The 21,647-nt window shown below is 33.3% G+C and overlaps 1 protein-coding gene across 1 annotated transcript; it reads left to right on the top strand.

Moving 5' to 3' along the window:
• The first annotated feature begins 4,737 nt into the window (after positions 1-4,737).
• LOC140057674 (uncharacterized) lies at positions 4,738-21,415 on the top strand. The gene is made up of 7 exons (XM_072103394.1): positions 4,738-4,888; positions 7,082-7,143; positions 7,410-7,868; positions 9,890-10,015; positions 11,214-11,255; positions 20,506-20,559; positions 21,296-21,415. Exons 1-7 carry the CDS (start codon positions 4,759-4,761, stop codon positions 21,413-21,415), a joined length of 993 nt encoding a protein of 330 aa, XP_071959495.1. The 5' UTR covers positions 4,738-4,758.
• The last annotated feature ends 232 nt before the right edge of the window (positions 21,416-21,647 follow it).

Raw genomic sequence — 21,647 nt, 5'->3', positions numbered from 1 at the left:
TTCCTTAGGTGTGATACTGTATTGTTTGGTATGTAGACCACATTAACCAAATGAAGTGAGAATTAGGTTTTTTATTGTTAGAACATGAAACAATAAGAGCCAGTGGCATAATTACAATGGTGATGATGTGTGTTATCCTAGGAACAGTGTGCACATCTGTTGACAAAGTTATTACAAACCAAAATGAGGTGAAACTGCCAGCTAGTTAATTTTATTAGATGTTACTATGAACCTATACAATATGGACCAAAACAAATTGGATACATTTATTGCTATAGTTATTTCACATTAGAGTATTTGTAAAAGAATCTGCATCTAAATGATTTAAATTGTATGAGGGCACATACCTGTCAACCTTTATGGATTTGGTATAAACCTTACGCATTCCATTTAAATCTTTTTTTTCTTTAGAAGTTTCAGAAGTACATAATGTATTTCAGATACATTGCAAAATGATGACTATATGGTTAGATATGTCATTTAAAGTCCATCCCTTCATCATTAAAACTCTTTGATCCCTGTATCTTTTAATAAAAATATCCAAAATCATTTTATTATTCAAGAAGGTATGATCATATTATAAGGTGTTAGTGAGGATGCATTCCCTGACCATCAGTGCTAAGGATGTTTTCTGCATTTTAATTTAATATTCTTTTAAGGACTTTTTAAAATTTTTATTTATAATTTTTAAAATAGTAAGGAGAAAAGTAAGAAAACGTGGAGAAACGTAATCATGGTGGTAGGTGAAGCAGTTGAAATGAATCTTCATAATTGGCATAATTATAGTTCTTAAGTTATAGATATAACATAAGTTGTCGTGTCAGATGTTGTTGGATGTCTTAAATGTGGAGAGACGATTAGTCGGGTAGGCCTACATTAAAAAGTGATTTTTATTTTTTATTTTAATATCAAAAAGTTATAAAACTTTGTGTGCTAAAAAATGTATACTGCTGGTGCCACAGGATCAATTGGTGATGATAGACTACCAAACTGCTCTTTTATCCATGTGCTTAAAATGTAATCAAGTTTATTGCTAACCAAAATGAGGTGAAAACTAACGTTTTATTGCTCTTACAAGACAGGTATTCTAAAGGTGATGATGTACTGCTAAACTGGGCTTTTTTATTGGCCCATCTGTTTAAAATGTTATCCAGTCAATAGTAGAGGTGAAGAAAGAAATTTGCCAGTTGCCCTTAGATCTTCATTAACTTTGCAACAACATTTATTTGTTAATTACAGTTTATGGGAGGAAATGGCCTAAGGGGGTTACTATTGAGACAGGGTGGAAGCAGGTAGGCCTAATGGCCTGTCCTCTACTGTCAAAACTGAGGTGATTGGCTAGTATGGCTAGCCCTACCTGGCAGGCTGTAAATCTATCAGACCCTGTCTGTTGGGATGGTGTTTCTTGTAACATTTGTTTCCTATAACTACAAATCAAACTAATTTATTGCAAAATGTATTTATGACTGTGAGGGCCTAGACAATACGTTTTTTATTGAGGTTTTTAAGATTTGAAAATTTAAGATTTGAAAATTTGATAACTATAACTATATGCCTACTCATATTATTTTAAACTTTATTTTGTAGTGATAGCTGCAATAGAAAACATAGAAAATATTGCAGCGTCTACATAATTTGGGTTTTTTTTAGTAAATTGAGGTTTTTAAGATTTGAAAATTTGAGCCTACTCATATTATTTTAAACTTTTGTAGTGATAGCTGCAATAGAAAACATTACAGAAAACATTGCAGCATCTACATTTTTGGTGTTTCAAGGTTTTGGGTAGATAATGACAACCTATTTTGTATAAATCAATTTGGGTCTCCCTTTTCCTATGATATTAATTATTATTCAATTTAATTTATTCTGGATTTGACAATACAAACAACAAAACACACATCACACATGCTAGACCCACACATTATAGTCTGATTTTTAATATTTCTCTTTCGTATTGTACGGTATGGTTTCTCTTTTCGTATACAGTAGAGTCTCCATTTTCGTACGCAAGATTGTTTTTCGTTGTGTTAGGGTCTCCATTTTCGTATTATTTAGCATCAAAACATGGGACACAACCCTCTGGCAACTATTTATTTGTTCATACGAGTTTTATCTGTAAAAAAAATGTGTACCATGTTATTATACTTGTTTCCGTTCATAGTTTTATATTTGTATGAAATTTAAATTTTCATTTTTTACTATTTAATATGAAAATAAGTTTAACCTAGGCCTATGATTAAGATGTACCTAATCGGACACGTCATTTTGAACTTTAAATGGGCTGAACTACTGTAATTGGGCTACCAACCCATAACGAAAATAGGCTACGATAGACACACCTACTAAGCTACTCCGTGTCTTACTAATGCTTATTTTATTTTTTATGTATAACATGAGTCAATGTCTCGTATCACAAGCTCTCCAGTAAATTGAATAATACAAACGTCGATTTTCATTAAAATATTATAACGGAAAAGCGTTAAACACACGATATCCAATGGGTTCATTTTCTATAGACTTACAGCAAAGTTAATGTTTGTTTATTACCGAAGATCCAAAATAACACATTTTCGATCGTTCATATTAATGTAAAAGTAATGATCTAGTTTATTGTGGTATTTATCCTTTTAGTTTTAATTAACATCGAAATAAACGATTGTGACGAGTTCGGATGCAAGACCTAAAAGCGACGCACGAAAACTTGATAAATGTGAGGACACTAAAGTGATTCAATTTGAAACCAACATCCTATTTGAGTTATTCACCCGTCTTTATATATGACGACATAATTATTTCAAATTCACACTTTTTGATAGATATGAATGAGGAAGGAGCTTTTACCTAACACCCACTTGCTTCAATGAGTTGGTGGTGCATTAACCATGGCTGATAACTAAATTAGTAGCTTAATTTATATAATTAATTAATAACATAATTAATAATATTCAAATCCTTCAAATTTGATTATATTATAATATTTCCAGATAAATGGATCGTTTATGTATATAGGCATTTTAACGTTTTTAACTTTCAATTGTATGTTTTTTCTGAATGTTCAGAATTTGTCTCCTAAATGAATATTGGTAGGGGAGAGAGGCTACGTTAGAGTTGACACTTGTATCCACGTAAAGTAATTTGTTTCCTAAATGAATATCGGTAGGGGAGAGAGGCTACGTTAGAGTTGACACTTACAAGTATCCACGTAAAGTAATTTGTCTCCTAAATGAATATCGGTAGGGGAGAGAGGCTACGTTAGAGTTGACACTTGTATCCACGTAAAGTAACGTTTAGCTAATAAAAATAATAATTTGTTTCACTTATTACTTATGATTAGTTTATATAGGAACATTTGAGAGATATATGGAACTAGAAGTTCAGTGTTCAGCCGCAGTTACGAACGAATGTTAGGATTTAGGATTAAACTACTATCTGTCAAAGTATACAAAATGTGTTGAAACTAATCGCTCACAGATCCTAAAATAAAAATCTGGTTTTTAATTGAACAAAGTCTGTAACGATATGTACCGAACAGAGAATCTCTGTTTCATCACTTACCGCAAGGACCGCCGATCTCAAACAAGACAACATAAAATTAATTAAAGTTTCGTATAATGGCAGTCGATTTTCGGTTGTTAATACCAAGTTCATTGGTTGTTGAGTTTAATTTTAATTGATTTTTATCGTCAGGAAGACGGTTTATGAAGGACTTCAAACGATGTCAATGCTTGTCTTCCCATCCGGTTCCAATTCATCAAAAAACCAGAAATCTGGAAAGTCGATTCTTGTCAATGAGATGCGACAATATAAAGCATTTAACATTTGTTTAGGGTCTTATAATAAGGTTAAAACAACAACGATCTGTTTATATAAATTCAAATATTGAATGCCAAATGTTAAAGTAGTGGAATAATTGATCGAGTTATTTTATTGTTTTTTCGGCTTTTCAAATGTGCCGCTGATCAGTCAAAAATGAAAGTCTTTATTGAAACATGACGTAAGCCGATCTCCCATTGTTTTAACTCATTAATTCTTGGTTAATTTCGGATGGACTTAACTTTAATGCGGTGAGGTGGTTATTAGACAAAGTTTCTTGATGAATAGCATACACCCATGATTTTAGATTTTCCCACACATTTAGGTGATGACATCAAAAGAGCCGAATAAGGAAATTAAATACAGCGCTAGGCTTCTTAACAAAAAGACAGAATCCACTCATCAATAACTGTTCTCTACAGGACTGTAGCAGTACCGGACATTTACTTTCACACGTTGTTGACCACATTGACCATTGACACACCACCGCAGAAGATACAATAATCTCACCTATTACCCATTTATTAGACCGAATTCTATTGATGTGGTCTGCACATTATCAATCAATGCAACTAGAATCCCGACTAGAATTCGATCAGTATTAAAACGTTTTTGGGCTTTTTCTATTTTCCTATTTTTCTTGAATTTTAGCGCGCCTAATGGAATACAGTATTGATGGTTTTGAGTTGTTTTTCAGTGCTGTTGATGGGCTTTCATGCTGAAGTGTCACTATCATCATCAACCCGTTGTCTTAGATAGCCATGATGGGATCATTCGGGCGATGAAAAATATAACTGAAACTTTACATACAGTGCCACCGATCGTGTGTACTGCCTGTACTGTGTAAACTTGAAATTAAGAAAAATAGCGCCCTCAACAAACAATAGTTATTTTGAACGTCTAGACATTTTACCTCCATGTTTTTTCTGGTTTGTTTACAAGACGATGGCGGATAATAATCTGAATTCTGACAGTATTAGAGATTTTTTAGCCGGGAATGGTGGGAAAGCAAGAAATTCAGATGTTGTATTACATTTTAAAGAATATCTCAACTACCCTGATCCAAAGAAAAAAGGTGAGATATTCGTTTACTTTTAAGCCCAATGAAAGTTGCACTTCCTGGTTCAATATGTTACTTTATACCCCAAATCGGAGAGGTACTGCCCGTCCCAACATAAAGCCTCGCCCTTAGAAATTGAACTCGGCCTAGCCTAGGATTAGTTTTACCTAGTATAAGCCTAGCTAGAACAAAACGGTTAGTCCCTGTTTTAAATAAATCATAAACAGGTTTAGGCCCTATATGTCATTTTGTTTGGTAAGTAAGAATAAGATTATAAAAAAATGCGATAAAAAATAAATAAAATTAAATAAAAATCTAGGGCCTAGGCTAGGCCTAGCTAGATAGATAATAGTAGGGCCTAGACTATAATAGGCTAGGCCTACTAGCTAGCCTACTACTACTAGTAATTTAGGCCAGTGAGTTGATCCTAAATAGGGCTAGGTACAGTAGGCAGGCTAGGCGCTACTGCAGTTTCGCACCACACTGTTATATCTTCGATTTCTCACCTAAATTTTTCTTTTTCACACTCACAACATAATATTATGTAACATGTTTATAAGATTCGACCACTTACGAAGTAATTTTTTTTAAATAACAATACTTTTCAAAACATTTTAAACAATACTGAACTCGATGTCAACACACTGCGAAATGTTCGCCATCTTATATTTATCACTTAATTGCCAGAATGTATGCTTCATTTTCCCCCAAAAATGTAGAAACTATAGAGGCCAGTGTTATAAAATCTGATTACACATATAGGCCTAGGCCCCCGCCTAGGCTAGGCCTATTTAGTTTTAAAAGGCAAGAAATATTTTTAGCTGGCGAAAGAGAGGTTTAATTAATATTTCATTATTAATATTAGTATTATTATTCATATTAATAGGTCCTATCAATGTTTTATGTACAGACTCATATCGTCGCCGTTTTGATATGTACAGCTAGCTGGTTCTTTATAAAAAGCACTCTTTGCAATTTAAAAATAAAAAGCAGAAAATAAAACATACATTGATTTCTGGCAATTTTCTGATTCTAAAATGGCCACAGTTCGATCGAGGTATTCGCGGAAATGGAGCTGTTTTGAAAGGCATTTTTTATTATGATAAAGGTAAATATAACGGTGGCTAAATCATGGAAACATGTTACATAATGGCCCAAAATTGTATGATGTGGGTGTGAGAAAAAAAATTAAGCGATAAATCGAAGATTTAACAGTGTGGTGCGAAACTGCAGTAGCGCCGGCAGGCTAGTAGTAGGTACTGGTAATATTGCTGAGCAAGGCAACACTACCAGCCAGGCTATCTATAGGCCTAGCATAGTACAACAATGTGTTTCGAAACCCAGGCACTACCCATTCAGCCATCCAACCGGCTTCTTACAATGTACCGATATAACATCTGTATTTTATCAAAAGACATAGGGAGCGCTATATAGAAATAGATATAGCCTGGAAATTGTATCTGCAACTAGGCATCCCGCATAGATGCAGCCAGTTGAATGTTTGTTAAAAAAATATATAATACTGTAATAGAAGACCATTTGTTGCTACACACAATTACATTAAGAACTTAATATATAGCACTGGAACCTTACACCCAAAATATATATCCAAAACTTGACGCTGACAATTTTCAATAACAACTTTTTTTTTACATTAAAAAAAGCCTTAATTATAACAAATGGCAAACCCAATGAATGACCTTGCAATGATCACAATCCCGGTTTAATACCCTTTAAATTAAAAGCTCTGTTTCGAATAGCACTGTGATAGAAATTCTTCATTCTTTAAAGTCAAAATTTCATATTAAACAGAACTACTCGAACAAAAATTAATCACCCACTGCCAACTACAACCATTCACTAGACCATGGAGAAATAAGTTAGTAGGTTCTCCATGACTATACTAAGAAGGTCTGTTTTAACACAACACATATACAGTATTGTAATGTCAATAATCACAGATAACAATTGGAAACAATGAAGGAACTACATCAAAAGAATTTCATCTGATAGCTTCCTTTTCACAGTGCCTGATAGGTTCACATACCTCATTTGTTATAATACTTAGTCAAAACAATGAACAAAAGTACTGTATAGATGAATAATAAGTGAAATTTGTGAGTGATGGATAGGGTAGTTTGTAAAAATTTGAATATTACAATTTAACATTTGTGTTTAAAAAAAATTAAATTGATTGAAATTCCACAGAATATTACAGACAACGTTTCAAGGAATGTATTAATCAAGTGGCTGTGAAAAAAGATGAAAATGTGAGTATACAGTTAAGTTTCTCATGTAAATGTTTAAATACTGTATTACTGTATTGTCCCCTGAAACATGACAAATAAAGATTAATAAAATCAAGATTTTTTATAGGGCAAACAAAAATTATACTTTCGAATTTGACAGAATAATGGTTACTGGTATTTATTTCAACAGACAATTTTTTAAATTGGATATCAATAATACTGTAGGTTGTGTATGATAGCATTATTTGATGTTTCTTCATACTCGATTACATTAATTTTATTTATAGGGTACTAAATTCATTGTGTTAAGGAAGAAATTTAGAGAAAAAGAATCAGTTGATTCAGATTCCTCTCCACGACAACGGCGGATTGGACACCCACATCAATATGAACAGGGTCCATTAGAAAAGTCACTTAATCAATCCATCACTGAATCAAGGTGGCGAGAACAGATCGAACAAAGAGAAGAAGAGAAACGACAGGCAGACAATTTAAGACAGACTGCAAAGCGGGAAAGAGAAAGGCGATTAGAAAGTGAACGAAAAGCTGCAGCAAAAAGAGAAGAACAGGAGTTAAGAAGGATACAAGAAGAAAATATGAAACAGCAGGAAGAACGGTTAAAGGAAAAGGAAAAGCAATTTGTTGATGAAAGGACTCAAGAAGAGTTTGTGATGGCATCAGTAGATATGAACGACTCTCTGGATAATAGTTACACTGGGCCATCAGGACAAACCGATTTTTTACGTGTAAGTCTCAGTTATCCCCATGATCCACAATGATAGTTAATAATTTGAACACATTAACTTTTATCATACATTAAATTATAGAATTACAGTGTACTGTGTTTAGTATTTATACCCAGTATAATTTCAGTTCCATTCCTTCCTTGAAATTTTTTTGAACTATCACTATCTTCATCACCAATGTCACCCTGATCACCACCACTGCCATCACCACCATCATCACCAGCATCATCCTCATCACCACCGCTGCCATCACCAACATCATCTTCAGCATCATTGTCATCACCACGTTGCCATTAACCCATCATCACCACCGCTGCCATCACCAACATCATCACCAAAATTTTCCCTACCACCACCTCCGCCATCATCCCGTCATCACCACTGATATATACCATCATCATAACTAGCATCAATACCATCAATAACTAGCATCATCCTTATCATCACCACTACCTCCATCATCACCACAGTCGTCAACACCATCATAACTAACATCATCCTCACCACCGCTGCTATCACCCCCATCATCACCAGAATCATCAATCTTCAATCTCACCGCTGCCACCAACATCATCACCACTGCTGCCATCACCCCAGCATCATCCACATCACCACCACTGCCATCACCAAGCATCATTATCATCACCATCGTTGCCATTAAACCATCATCACCAACATCATCCTCATCACCACCGCTGCCATCACCCCATCATCACCACTGCTGCTATCACCAACATTATCACCAGCATCATCCTTATCACCACCGCTGCCATCACCAACATCATCACCACAGTTGTTAACACTATCATAACTTGCATCATCCTCACCACCAGAATCATTTTCATCACCACTGCTGCCAGTGCCATCACCAACATAATCACCACTGCTGCCATCACCCCAGCATCATCCTCATCACCACCGCTGCCATCACCAACATCATCTTCAGCATCATTGTCATCACCACGTTGCCATTAACCCATCATCACCACCGCTGCCATCACCAACATCATCACCAGCATCATCCTCATCACCACTGCTGCCATCATCAGCATCATTGTCATCACCACGTTGCCATTAACCCATCATCACCATCGCTGCCATCACCAACATCATCACCAGCATCATCCTCTGCCAGTGCCATCACCAACATCATCACCACTGCTACCATCACCCCAGCATCATCCTCATCACCACTGCTGCCATCACCAACATCATCTTCAGCATCATTGTCATCACCACGTTGCCATTAACCCATCATCACCATCGCTGCCATCACCAACATCATCACCAGCATCATCCTCATCACCACCGCTGCAATTACCCCATCATCAGCACTGCTATCATCACCAGCATCATCCTCATCACCTCCAGCCATCATCACCAGCATCTTCCTCGTCACCACCGCTGCCATTACCCCATCATCACCACTGCTGCTATCACCAACATCATCACCAGCATCATCCTCATCGCCACTATTTCCATTACCAACATCATCACCAGCATCATCCTCATCACCACCGCTGCCATCACCAACATCATCACCAGCATCATCCTCATTACCACCGCTGCCATCACCACTGCTGCTATCACCAACATCATCACCAGCATCATCCTCATCACCACCGCTGCCATCACCAACATCATCACAACTGTTGCCATTATCCCATCATCACCACTGCTGCATCACCAACATCATCACCAGCATCATCCTCAACACCACCGCTGCCATCACCAACATCATCACCACTGCTGCCATCACCAATGCTGCCATCACCAACATTATCAACAGCATCATCCTCATCACCACCGCTGCCATCACCAATATCATCACCAGTGCTGCTACTACTATCATCTGAACCACCACCATCAATCATCATTTTTCCCACACTACCGTCATCATCATTTAATCAGCTTCATAAATTTTAGTCGTACAATACCTTTTTATGTTGTTTGTTATTTGTTAAACCCTTTTAATTTTATTTTATTGTATGTTTTTATTTCCTGAATATTTCCATGGTTAGTCCAAAGAAGGTGAGAGGATAATTGAAGAAAAAACTCAAATTTCAAGCGTTACAGATCAGGTCCAAAAAATTGATAGTTCTTTTGATGAAGAAATCACCCCACAGAAAAGAAATTCTGATCTACAGGTAAGGAATAAAAATATGAAATACTGTTAGTATACAGTATGTACCATGCAATTTTAAACAAGAGAAATCAGAGATTATTACACACCCCTGACAAGGCTGACCTCCAAAATTAAAAAATAATGATTTAATAAGTTTCTATTGTTTAAAATACCGAACTACAGCCCTGGTGTAGGCGAAAACAAGGAATTCTATAATTATGTAATATAGTTTGTTTATTATTGAAATTATGTACAGTAGGTTGCGGATGTTGTCATTCATCAACATAAACATTATGTAGTTTTCAGTTAATGACAATGACAAGTCACAATTTAGCCATCATCCTACAGTCCAGAATTGGAATCCTGGTCTGGATTTATTTCAAAAAATTATTGGAGTCTTCCTTAGAACTCTATTCTTTTTGGGGTTTGAATAAAGATGTGGTCCAGAATTGGGATCCTGGTCTTGATTTCTACAGAATAACAAATATTTATCGCAGATTAAAATATAACCTCCTTGTCCTTGTAATTACAATGTACTGGTTATTTTTTAATTTAATATTAAACTTCTTGTGTTCCACATCAGTAAGTGAAACATCTTGAGAAATGTTCATCTCTTTATTATCCAGCTCATTCATGCATATTTCAAGCTATCCTTTGATATCTATTTTTTAAATCCTTGGATCTTTTTTTAGTGGGTGGAGCTCGGAAAAAATCCAAATGTTAATATTTCTACAGTGAGACTATTCCCTGTTGTATATTATTATGTGCATAAATGCATTTGATAATATCCAATGCGTTTATGCATTAAACATTGTTTTTACTTTTATAATTGTCCTGTATGTACACTGCACCTATGATGAGAAATTCCATTTAATATATGTTGCATTATAAATGCTTATTTATTACATATTCTTTAATATTAACATCTCATCGAAGGGGAGAGAACATATTATCTGAAGAAAAGCAAAATTATTCTATTGCAGTTGTTTCAATAACTACATATTGTTTACTTTTCAACAAATATTTCTCAATTCTTTAAACTACACTGTTTATGCCAAAACTAAACATCTTTATCAAAACTAAAATCATATTATTAAAGTAAAAATATTAACTGCAGTAAAATTATTTTGACATGATTTCTAGCGCTTCACATTCAGCGCCATATAGATTTTGCGTTTCTCTCTTTGAATATAACTAATTTTCATGTGTTGATTTTATAGAAAATCTCTGAAGGAATTAGTGGGAGTGATTCAACATTAAATGTAAGTAATTATAATATTTATTCATTACCAAAGTTCATATTCACTACTTTTGTTTAACATTTTAATGTTCTTGAAATATCTTGTTATCTTTAGTTGCATCAAACAGGGTTATTATTTCTCTTTCTTTTCGTTCAGCACAACATTTGGTAACTCACTTTTTGTTGATGTAGTCTGATTTTATTAATCTTCATTTTTCATCTTTTTGGGGGAACATCTTTAAAGTAACATCTAACATACAGAGTAGAGTTGCACTGTGTTAATTCCAAATTTGCGTTTGCGTCTGATCTGAAAATTATGAACATTCGGGAACATGAACTTTACAGAATTTATTATGGCCTAGTTTAATCCCATGCTCAAAGTATAATCCCACCCCCTAATTTAGGCTAACTTCAGACACAGGACTTTAGTAATCTATTAATATAATGCTAATAAACAGTCAATACCATGTCCCCCTAATTGTTGGCAAATTTCATAATCAGGCCCCTGGGACTATACTTGGTTACTTAGTACTAATATTTGTTTAGTTCGAAAACTGAATTCAATACATGTTTAATATAAAAGAAAATAATCATTGAACTTGTGACCTAGCGTGTAGAAACAAAGTGCTATGCTTCGTCACAGTGCCAAATACACTTACAGCACACAAGCAATTTGATGTAATTCTCTTCAAAGCATGTCAGCAGACTTGCTTATTACTCCGCTCACTGATGTTTTACAAGTACTTTGACATAATTGGTCATTTACGTTCACGTTTAACGTCAATCACTGCGATCGCTGACCAGCTCAACGTGGGTGCGTACAAGTCACGTATCCTCTCTGTAGGTCCTCTTTTCCCAAAGGTTGTGCCAGTACCCGTAATCGACCTAATGTAATGCGACATCCCACTTTTATTTTAAACGGTGATGGACGCACAATTTAATATCTTAAGATATATAATTATAATTTGAAATGCCGGCTGACCGGACACGAAGCCCTTGGACAAATCAACTATAATTCACCGGCTCATAGATAATGGCCAATATCAACTTTTTCATCTTTGTTGTAGGCTAAATTTTCTATGTAGTTAATTTGTGTATTAATATGTTGTTTTTTGGCAACAAATTATGTTAAGTCCCATTGGTGTAGTTGTATCTTGTTTCTCGTCTATGACTAATAAAAGTGTAAGCCATCATGTATGAATGATAAAATAAAAATGGTCAACATAAAGCAAAATTAATGTTGACAGTATCCCATACTTTTTTTTATTGTATGACAACATGCTTTATACATTAAACTAAACATAACACTAACAGTCTTTATCTAAGGTAACATTTGGGCAAACGATTGAACTGGATTTTAATTGAGGAAAATGGAGGTTTGATAATCAAATTAAAACCTTAAAACACTAAGATCTTGACGACATTTTTAAAACATAGGTAAAACAGCCCTACTGTATTGTAAAAATCAAAGGCCTTCAGTGAAACAGTAAAAACGGGGACATTCAATAATATTGTGCAATGCTCTTTTTAGTAGTTGTTGTCAACATAATCTTAATCGTATTGTTTCCATAATCACAACCTACTAGTGTGTATCATGGTGACTGCGCACTGCAGCTTTTTTGTATGAAAACTAGGCTTAGCCATTACAAACATGCATGCAGGCTTTGCTGTTTAAAATAGCTTTGTACAATAAAAGTGGTTTTAATAAGCAAGAAAAAAACAAAATGTTCTTCCAATTCCATTATCTAAAAAAAACAAAGGGTTACTACCTTTCTTTCGCAATTAATTCGCTCATCTTCAATCTAAAGTAGCTTAACAAATAAATTTTAACAATTAATTGAATAATTTGTTATTGGAATTGCTACCATTTGTTTTACGCACAAGACTTTTGACTTTTGTTTGATAAATCTTGTCAATGATGATTTTTTACTTGTTTATAAAATATATGTAGGAAATGTATGACAACTTCAAACTACAACACTTGAGTTATTCCGTTATTGAGGTGCCACTGATCCATCAACACCACCATTTTAGCATATTTCCTGTGGGACATTTAAGTTAGCCCTGTTTAGGCATAAAACTATTTTACAGTTTATGGATTACCTGACAATATCAATATACATGGCAGCATAATTAGAGATTTTACAGTTTAAAAGTATCTTGACAGTCAAAAACATGTTTTTATAAATCATTAGTGGTACAATAGTGAGTTTCTGTACATATTACCAACTCCTTGTTTCAAATCATCATGCTTGTGCCAGGACAAACGATGCCCCAACATCAAAAAACATGATTCTTCATCCTACAGTATGACACTGGATGTACTCCAATTTATGATACTCAATAATTAGGTTTATACGCACTCTTTCTGAATCGGAGTTAAATTGCTGTTTAATATGTTACACAAAAAAGCATTTAATAACCCACTTGTGGGAAGCATACAGTAGCATCACATTCAGTTATGTACATAATTAATACGACAGAGGTGTAAGTTAACGGATTTAACTTTGATATGATTCGGATCAACTTAAGCATGCATAGAATGGAGTTAACTCTAGTGCATGTGGACATAGCTTTAAATAAATGATTTGGATCAGCTTATTAAAGCGTGCATAGAATGGACTAGTGCGTGTATATACACCTGGTAACCAGTTTAGATAGTTTGTGAATAAAGTTCTTGAGAACAGAAACGAGACAAATGTTAAATAACCAGTTAATTAAATCGAATCGATTGTACGTTACAAAAGGTATAATTTAATAATCTCTCTGGTTAGTAACATTAAATTTCAACCATGAAACAGTTTTAGTTGACTACCAACAAGTTTTTGTGCACACATTTAGCAGAAATCTGTGTGTAGGCCTATTTTATTTTTCAATATTTTTTTGTAATTTTATGAATTGAAAAACAGAAGAAACTGTCTTTAGAAACATTATCAATATGTGTAGACGAATTCTTTACCAATTATACATCATTTGATAGTTTGACCTTAGGGAGAATTGTGTTCCATAAGATTAGATGTTTAAGATTAGTGTAAATTTCTTAGTTTTATTTGATGACAAATGGATTTAGAATAATGTAATCATTTAAATTCCTTACCTAATACCTTAATTTACATTGTCTGTTGCTTTCTAGTGGTTTTTGTTTAGACATAGATTTGATCGACTTGGATTTTTCTAAAGTCAATGTCTTTAGTATTCACAGCCAGCTTTGTCTATATAGTTTATAACATGTCTCCTACAATCTATAATGTCAGATTTGTGTGAGCTCTTTAGAATTGGCTACATTTAAGTTATATAATTATTTAAATCCCAGTCTAATTTTATCTTGGATGTTTAGTTTTAGTCTTTACGTTTCATTCAGGGCTCGAAATTCACGCAAGCAAACTAGCATTTTGATAGTAGATTTTTCATAATTGCTAGTTGAAAATTTCAAAACTAGTAAGTGTTTGCTTGTTGTAAAAAAAAATAATATATACTTTTTAGCTTAGTCACGATTGCTGTCGATAACGGCTATTAGGAACCAATTTGGTGAAAACAATTGCCGCCGCTGTATGTCAAGGAAACACAAATTTAAGCGGCCTGCTATAAATACCAGCATGCATCACGCATAGATTGATATTTTCGTTTTGCTTCTGTGATGCACCCACGATCGATCGTAAGGGCAAAATAAATGGAAGGTCTTCCCCTATTTGTATTAACAGAATCTGCCAAAAAAAGAAAGACAATTAATGCAGCAACTAGACAAATGCCAGGCTAGGCCTACAACGTTTGTATGTTACCAGCTAAGCCTAAAAAACTAACCCTAGCTACTGTACATAATAAGATTAGAAAATTGGAAAGATGGAGTCTACCATTTCTGTTTGAAAACTACAGTGAAGCATAAAAGTAATTTTTTAAAAGATATTATGAAGAATCAATAAGAAATGAGCAATATTTTGTTTTATACACTTTACAGTACAGTTTTTGTAGCAAATACACTTTAGCTTTTAGCGAGGCCGAGGCCGGCTCTGAGCCAACAGTGTACAAGTGTAAACACTCTGGGAACAGCCGAGCCGGCGCAATTTTAATTCTAGTCTAGAGTAGGCTTCGGACCGGCAATTGCGGGCTTCGGGCCAACACTTCGTATAGTGTAAACATTCGCTATAGTTTAAAGTTTACGAAACCGAACAGTTTCTTCAATGAAATTTAATTTGTGAAGATGAATTGATCTACTACTATTCTTCAGAAAACGAGACGCAAACATTAGTAGTAAAGCAATAATACAATTGTTTTGATCCATAATAAATACCGTTATTTGATTCTTATTTGATAAAATCCATTAGGCCTAGGCCTAGTGTAGATCGACAACGCTAATAATAACTTTTTAAGACGGTTGGTGGCGCGGATATGACGTGAATGTAACAAAATCGTATCATCGAGCACTCTTCCGCGAGAACAAGTGTAAACACAATAGTAGGGGCCCGAGGCTGGCTTTTTGGGTAAGTGTAAACACATTGCGGGCTTAAAAGAAAGCCGGCTAATAAATCGTCGATGAAGTGTAAATGCGGTCTTAGTCGGGCATGATTTCTTAGTAAGTGTTTAGTACTTCAAATTGACAACCATCCCGACATATGAAGTTAAAAAAATACACAGTATATCTTCATGCCCTCTACGAATCCAGGAGATAAACGCAGAGAGAGGAATCTCCTTCCGTTCATAAGATTTTTTATAAATTTTATGACTGCAGATTTTCTACAAATTTGCTTGTGTTAAACAACATTTCTTTTTAATCTGAGAGAAAATGTGAAAAACTGGCAACATGATCTTATGTTAGCCTGGAGATATAATATAAATATTCAAGCCAAAATGGGAGTATTGGCATGTATGAAAGGGATGCTCTTTGAGTTGAGAACATATTATTTAGTACTGTAGTCAATACAAAATCTATACTCTAATTTTCCTAAGAATCTGGTACGATAGGTTAAGATTAGTCAACACTACTTAGGTCAATGGATAGATTTGACTTTATTAATCATGTGTATTGAGAAGTCTTTATTCATTCGTTTTGCCAGACATTATAAGATAAATCTGAAGTGATTCTTATACTAGATAACAGTAGAGGAAAACAAATATATTCAATTTAGGATTTGTCGATAAACTACATATTGTTTCAACCTCAAACAAGCCAGATTTGTTTAAAAAAATACTTTCAAAGGTTATAGGTAACTAAAGATTATCTTCAAAGACTTTAAGTTCTATTTGACAACAAATGGATTTAAATCATTGATTTTGTTACCTAATACCTTAAATTTACTTTGTTTTGTATAATTGTTTTTGTAGTCCAATTGTTTGAAAACAGATTTGACTTTTTAGTCTAGGCTTTGATTAATAATCTTCAGAACTAATCTGAAACTAGTTTGGCCTCGAAAGAAAAACCAAATTTGTGTTAAAGTCATTGTATGACTGATGTTTAGGATTAGTCTGAGTTTTAATGTGTAGTTTAACAAGAATTTTATGCAGGATTAGTAGTGTATGCTTAAAAGTTACATAACATTGTAGTGTACAAGTAATTGTAGTGTACAAGTAATTTTAGTCTTTTAGTGATTAAACTGCAATAAAATTTAAAATGAATGCTATTGTATGGACTTACTTTACAAAGAAATGAATTTAGGTTTTTAATTCAGAACATTCAGCGTTTCGTTTCCCTGATGCATCCAAGAATACCGCAACTTCCAAATGAAATTAAACAATGTGCTACAATTTCAGGCTTTAAAGCCCAACTCACCAAACATTTGATCTCAAAATATTAAGTTGTAATTGTTTATATTATTTATGTTTATTCAATGCAGCTTATTCTTAATTGGTGTATTCCATTATAACTTTGTTTTGTTTTTAATTAATTTGTACTACTTAGTTTTGTTATTTTTGTATTTTATAATAATGATGAAGTAAGAGCAGTTTTCTGTTTGAGCTCATGCCTAATACTTGCTCCTGGCAAGATGAAATGGAAAACATACCCTTAAGAACTTTTGCCGAATAAATATTATTATTATTATTATTATTAGCTGTTGAGGCTTTACCATCATTGTGTTCATGCTAAAGAATAACTTTTAGACTCAACAGCTACATAGTTGAGGGCATTAGAATGCTGCTATGTATTAACTATTAGGATCAAGTACAGAGAACCCCATATTTTGTACAGTATTTCTTTACCAATCCAAGTCAATGGGCCCCACCAAAAGACAGTTTTTAAAACCCCAATTGATTTTGCTCACCAGAAATGCTTCAACAACATTTTCTGTGAAACAATTTTTATAATTTGACCTAAAATCAGATGATCAATTAAAGAGCAAACATTTACTCTCCATACAGTAGGTTAACGTCAAACATAGTTAATAATGCCTATAATAACTAGAATAGCACTCCGAGAGTGCATTCCTCCCCCTACTGTAAAATTGTCCTACATAAGATTTCACCGGAAACAACAAATACTAGTATATAGTTTTTTTATTTTTGTGTCTTAATGCTGTTTGTGATTTAGGATAATTTCACTACAACCATGTGTATGAGAATTTGGTGTAATGGTTATGTAGCCAGCCTTTCAACTAACAATAGTATCAGTTGACTAACAATAGAACAGAAACGCCCAAAACAAACAGGTGAATTAAAAATACGTAAAATAAAACTTGTACATTATAAATCAAATTATTTTTGAAAATTCTGAATCACAAATTATAACTCTTGCCTCTTTTACAAAAGTTAATGTTTTTTAGACAAGTATTCATATTCATATTCATTTTTTATCCAGAAAAATAAAAACAATAATACAAAAAGCATAAATTACATAAAACAAAAACAAGCATAGAAAAACGCAGGACACTATCCTGGCGGATTGTCAAAAAGCAAAAATATCGCTATAATAGACTCTCCTGATAGTGCTGGTGGCAAAATAACAGAAACAAGGTTAAACATTTAACAATCCGGTAACAATCATAGAATTTATATAAAACAGAAAAGTACTCTAGTTCCTGTGAGAAAATGCAATTTCAGTTTACTTGTTACTTTAAGACTGCTCGCCGGCTTTTGAAAATTGTCTCCTTTTAACACTAGCAGGTCTGAAAATAATACTAAAATGTGGTCTAGAATTGGGACCCTGGTTCCGACTGCCTCTAAAATTGACCACATGTCTATCCATTTGCAAATAACTTTTTGAGTAATCCTGCTAACAAACAAACAGAAAATAACACACGATTGACTACTATTATATACCTCCCTGGCGGAGGTAAATAATTATAGTAACATTTAGTGTTTTGAACCGACATTTTATAAAAATGGTAAGTATGTATTTTAAATGTAGAATTTGCTATTGTACAAGATACGTGCAACCACCCACGTTGCATGCCTCATTTTTCAACCGTAATCGTTTTAGAAATGACCTCATCCTCACCCAGTCCATACTCAGTTTCCGTCTTTTGTCATTTTTCTACGTATCAATTAATTTACCATTTTTAGAGCATATTTATGAACAAATTCATTACAAAAGAAAATTCCTAGATGTGATAATTTGTCATTATTTTTGTGAATTTTATTGTAAAAACAGAGCGATTGTTCTTTTGACTATAGTATGGAATGTCACTCTATCATTTAATGTCATCCTTCTCACGCTAATGTCACATGTTAAACATTATTTAACGTTTCATCTTTATTTACTTGGTGACTCACCAAAACAACAATGACGACTTATTGTCTACCTTTTTGTATGATGGCACGCACATTTAAAATTGTACACAAAAACTGTGAAAGTGTGAAATATTTTCAAGGCGCGCTGACAATGACAAAACATACAACAATAATACAATTTTGTATTAATTTATATAATATAACCGAGTAATAGTAGTAGTAAGAAATTTGAGAAAGAATAAAGATTGAAATTTGTTCATAAATGTAAAAAAAATCGTCAAACGAGGCTAGCCAAAAATGGCCCGGGTAGTAATATGTACAGCGCTTAGAAGTTTTACAGCATTAGGCTCATTATAAATCCAGGATGTTATTATTTAAAGGGGTTCTTTTTGCGTTATTTATACTCATATTTTATTAAACAATAGAATTGATAAAAACCTTGGTTCCATATTTGGCCTAACTTAACAAAAAATTAATAATAAAAATGTTCAAATCACAAGAAAATGACCAATTACAATTGTCGTATTTATTAACCTAAATGGCTATACAAATGAAACAATATTCAAAACTATTTAGTTACTAATATATTCAGTAATCATTTATATGGATTTTTTATTTCAGATTTTAAATGAAAAGGTTATTAATAAATCCTGTTAACCTTTTAAAATTTGCAAAAGATTACTTTAATTGATAGATTAAGTTGTAGCCAATTATCAAGCTAAACAAACCAAAGAGGGCAGCAAACCAGTAAGTTGGGTCTGTCTGATGAACATACTATTGGCAATCAATCAATATTTCCAAACATAGTGACCCCTATTTGCATAAGGCTCAGTTGATTAAGCAATTAAACCACCTCAGCCAACATGATGAGTGTGAGCCATAGAAATATGGTTCAATATACAGACTAATTAACTACAGTTTTGTATTGTTTTTCCACCATCCATTTTATATTTTGGTTATACGGTCCACAAACTGAAATAGATCGATACATGTCGTAGGGTGCACCATTTTGTTAGCCATATACTATCACTGGAAGGAAGTAACACAGCTTAACATTGTGAGAGGTACACCTATATGTGAAAAAAAATGTAAATTCTCCACAACCCGGAAATCTTCATTGTAATGTAGCCCCTCATCCTATGCTTTGTTTACAAATTCCCGCAGGTGACAACACAATATGGTTGTAATTTAATAATAAAGAAAAATGCATTGCATAACAGGTTCAATTTATTATTTGGTGCCTGTGTGTAGGCCTACATATCACAAAAGTATTTCATAATTTGAGGCGGTTTACACTAAATCTTGGCGATCTTCATTGTTTTATGCATAATTCTATTCTGCTAAGTTTTTTCTTTTTACTGCTGGGATCGTTTTTGTCTTGCCACAATTCAAGAATCACAATCTTGTTTATAAGTTATATATAGTTATATCTATACTGTAAGTTCTTTGCTGCTGGATATTTTATTGTGTATGAAGTAAACATTAGAAAAAAAATTGTTTAAAAAATCTTTGAATGTATAGAATATGATTCTGCTAATACTCATATCATCCTAACATTTTTAACCATTTTCAACCATTTTAACTATTTTGTTTTGCTTCACTTTTTTTTCCAGAAAGATACACTGTCTTCCTCAGAGTCACAAGCATCAATAAGGTCCACTATGCTTGTAAGATAGCTTCATCATTTTTGTTTTTATATTAATTACAGTGTCTTTACAATGGCTAATTTTAACCATGTTCTTCATTCTAATATAACTCATTTCAATGGGTTTTACCATTTAATTATATACTGTATATATAATATTTGATGAAAATAACTTGAAGAATGACAATGTTGTAGCTGGATCTCAATAGAGATACAAAGAAAATAAGAAAAAATCTAAATCAAAACGATAGATTATAACAACCAGAAAGAAATTCCAAGCTTTTAGAAAACACAATTCCTTCGTCAGAGCTAATTTAAAATATAAAAGTTTCACGTACTGTTGTTAAATCAGGCTTTTAGTAGCTATATCTACCAACATCAAAATGATAGTTTAAAAATACATTCACTGTTTACATGCTTAGACAATTCTTGATGATCTCAATCATGCATGATTCTAAAACATTTTTTACTGATGTACTGTATGTCTAATTTAGTAAAAAGTCATGTAGTTCCAATATTTGATAAGGGATGTGTAACTAAAATGTGTAAAGAGGATAGTATTATGCAATACTTTTATTAATGGATTATACTTGAAAAAAGTTTTCTAAATTACCTAAAGGTTGATGACATGATCTATATTTTAATATCTGAATTAAATTTAATTCTGCTTTTTAATTTGCAATGCAGTCCATGCAGTATGTAAACATGATATACAATATACATAAGATAAATATATTTGAATTGTATTTTTTTCTCAGAATGAAAAGGAAAGGTTATGGATTTTGTATTCAGCTCAAAATGAACTTTCGAAGCTAAGTTTACTGCTAAGTGAAAACAAAGATTTAAGTCATTCAAAGGTTTGTATTCATTTATATTAAATAAATAATAATTGATTCCGATCTTCATTGTCAAAACCGGTTTTAAAAACGCAATCACGGTTTCATCACAACTGAATGTCATGAGCATCATGATCTGACTACTCTGTGGATGATAATAATGATATCATTACACCACCAACAATGAACAATCACTAAATGAGAAACCGGTTTTACTTTGAGTAAAAATGTGGCTGCATCATGATTTTTGCTATAACAAGTAATTCAATTAAAA

Source organism: Antedon mediterranea, chromosome 8, assembly GCF_964355755.1.
Source record: "Antedon mediterranea chromosome 8, ecAntMedi1.1, whole genome shotgun sequence".
Classification (NCBI taxonomy): domain Eukaryota; kingdom Metazoa; phylum Echinodermata; class Crinoidea; order Comatulida; family Antedonidae; genus Antedon; species Antedon mediterranea.
This window is presented reverse-complemented; position numbering and strand designations above follow the sequence as displayed.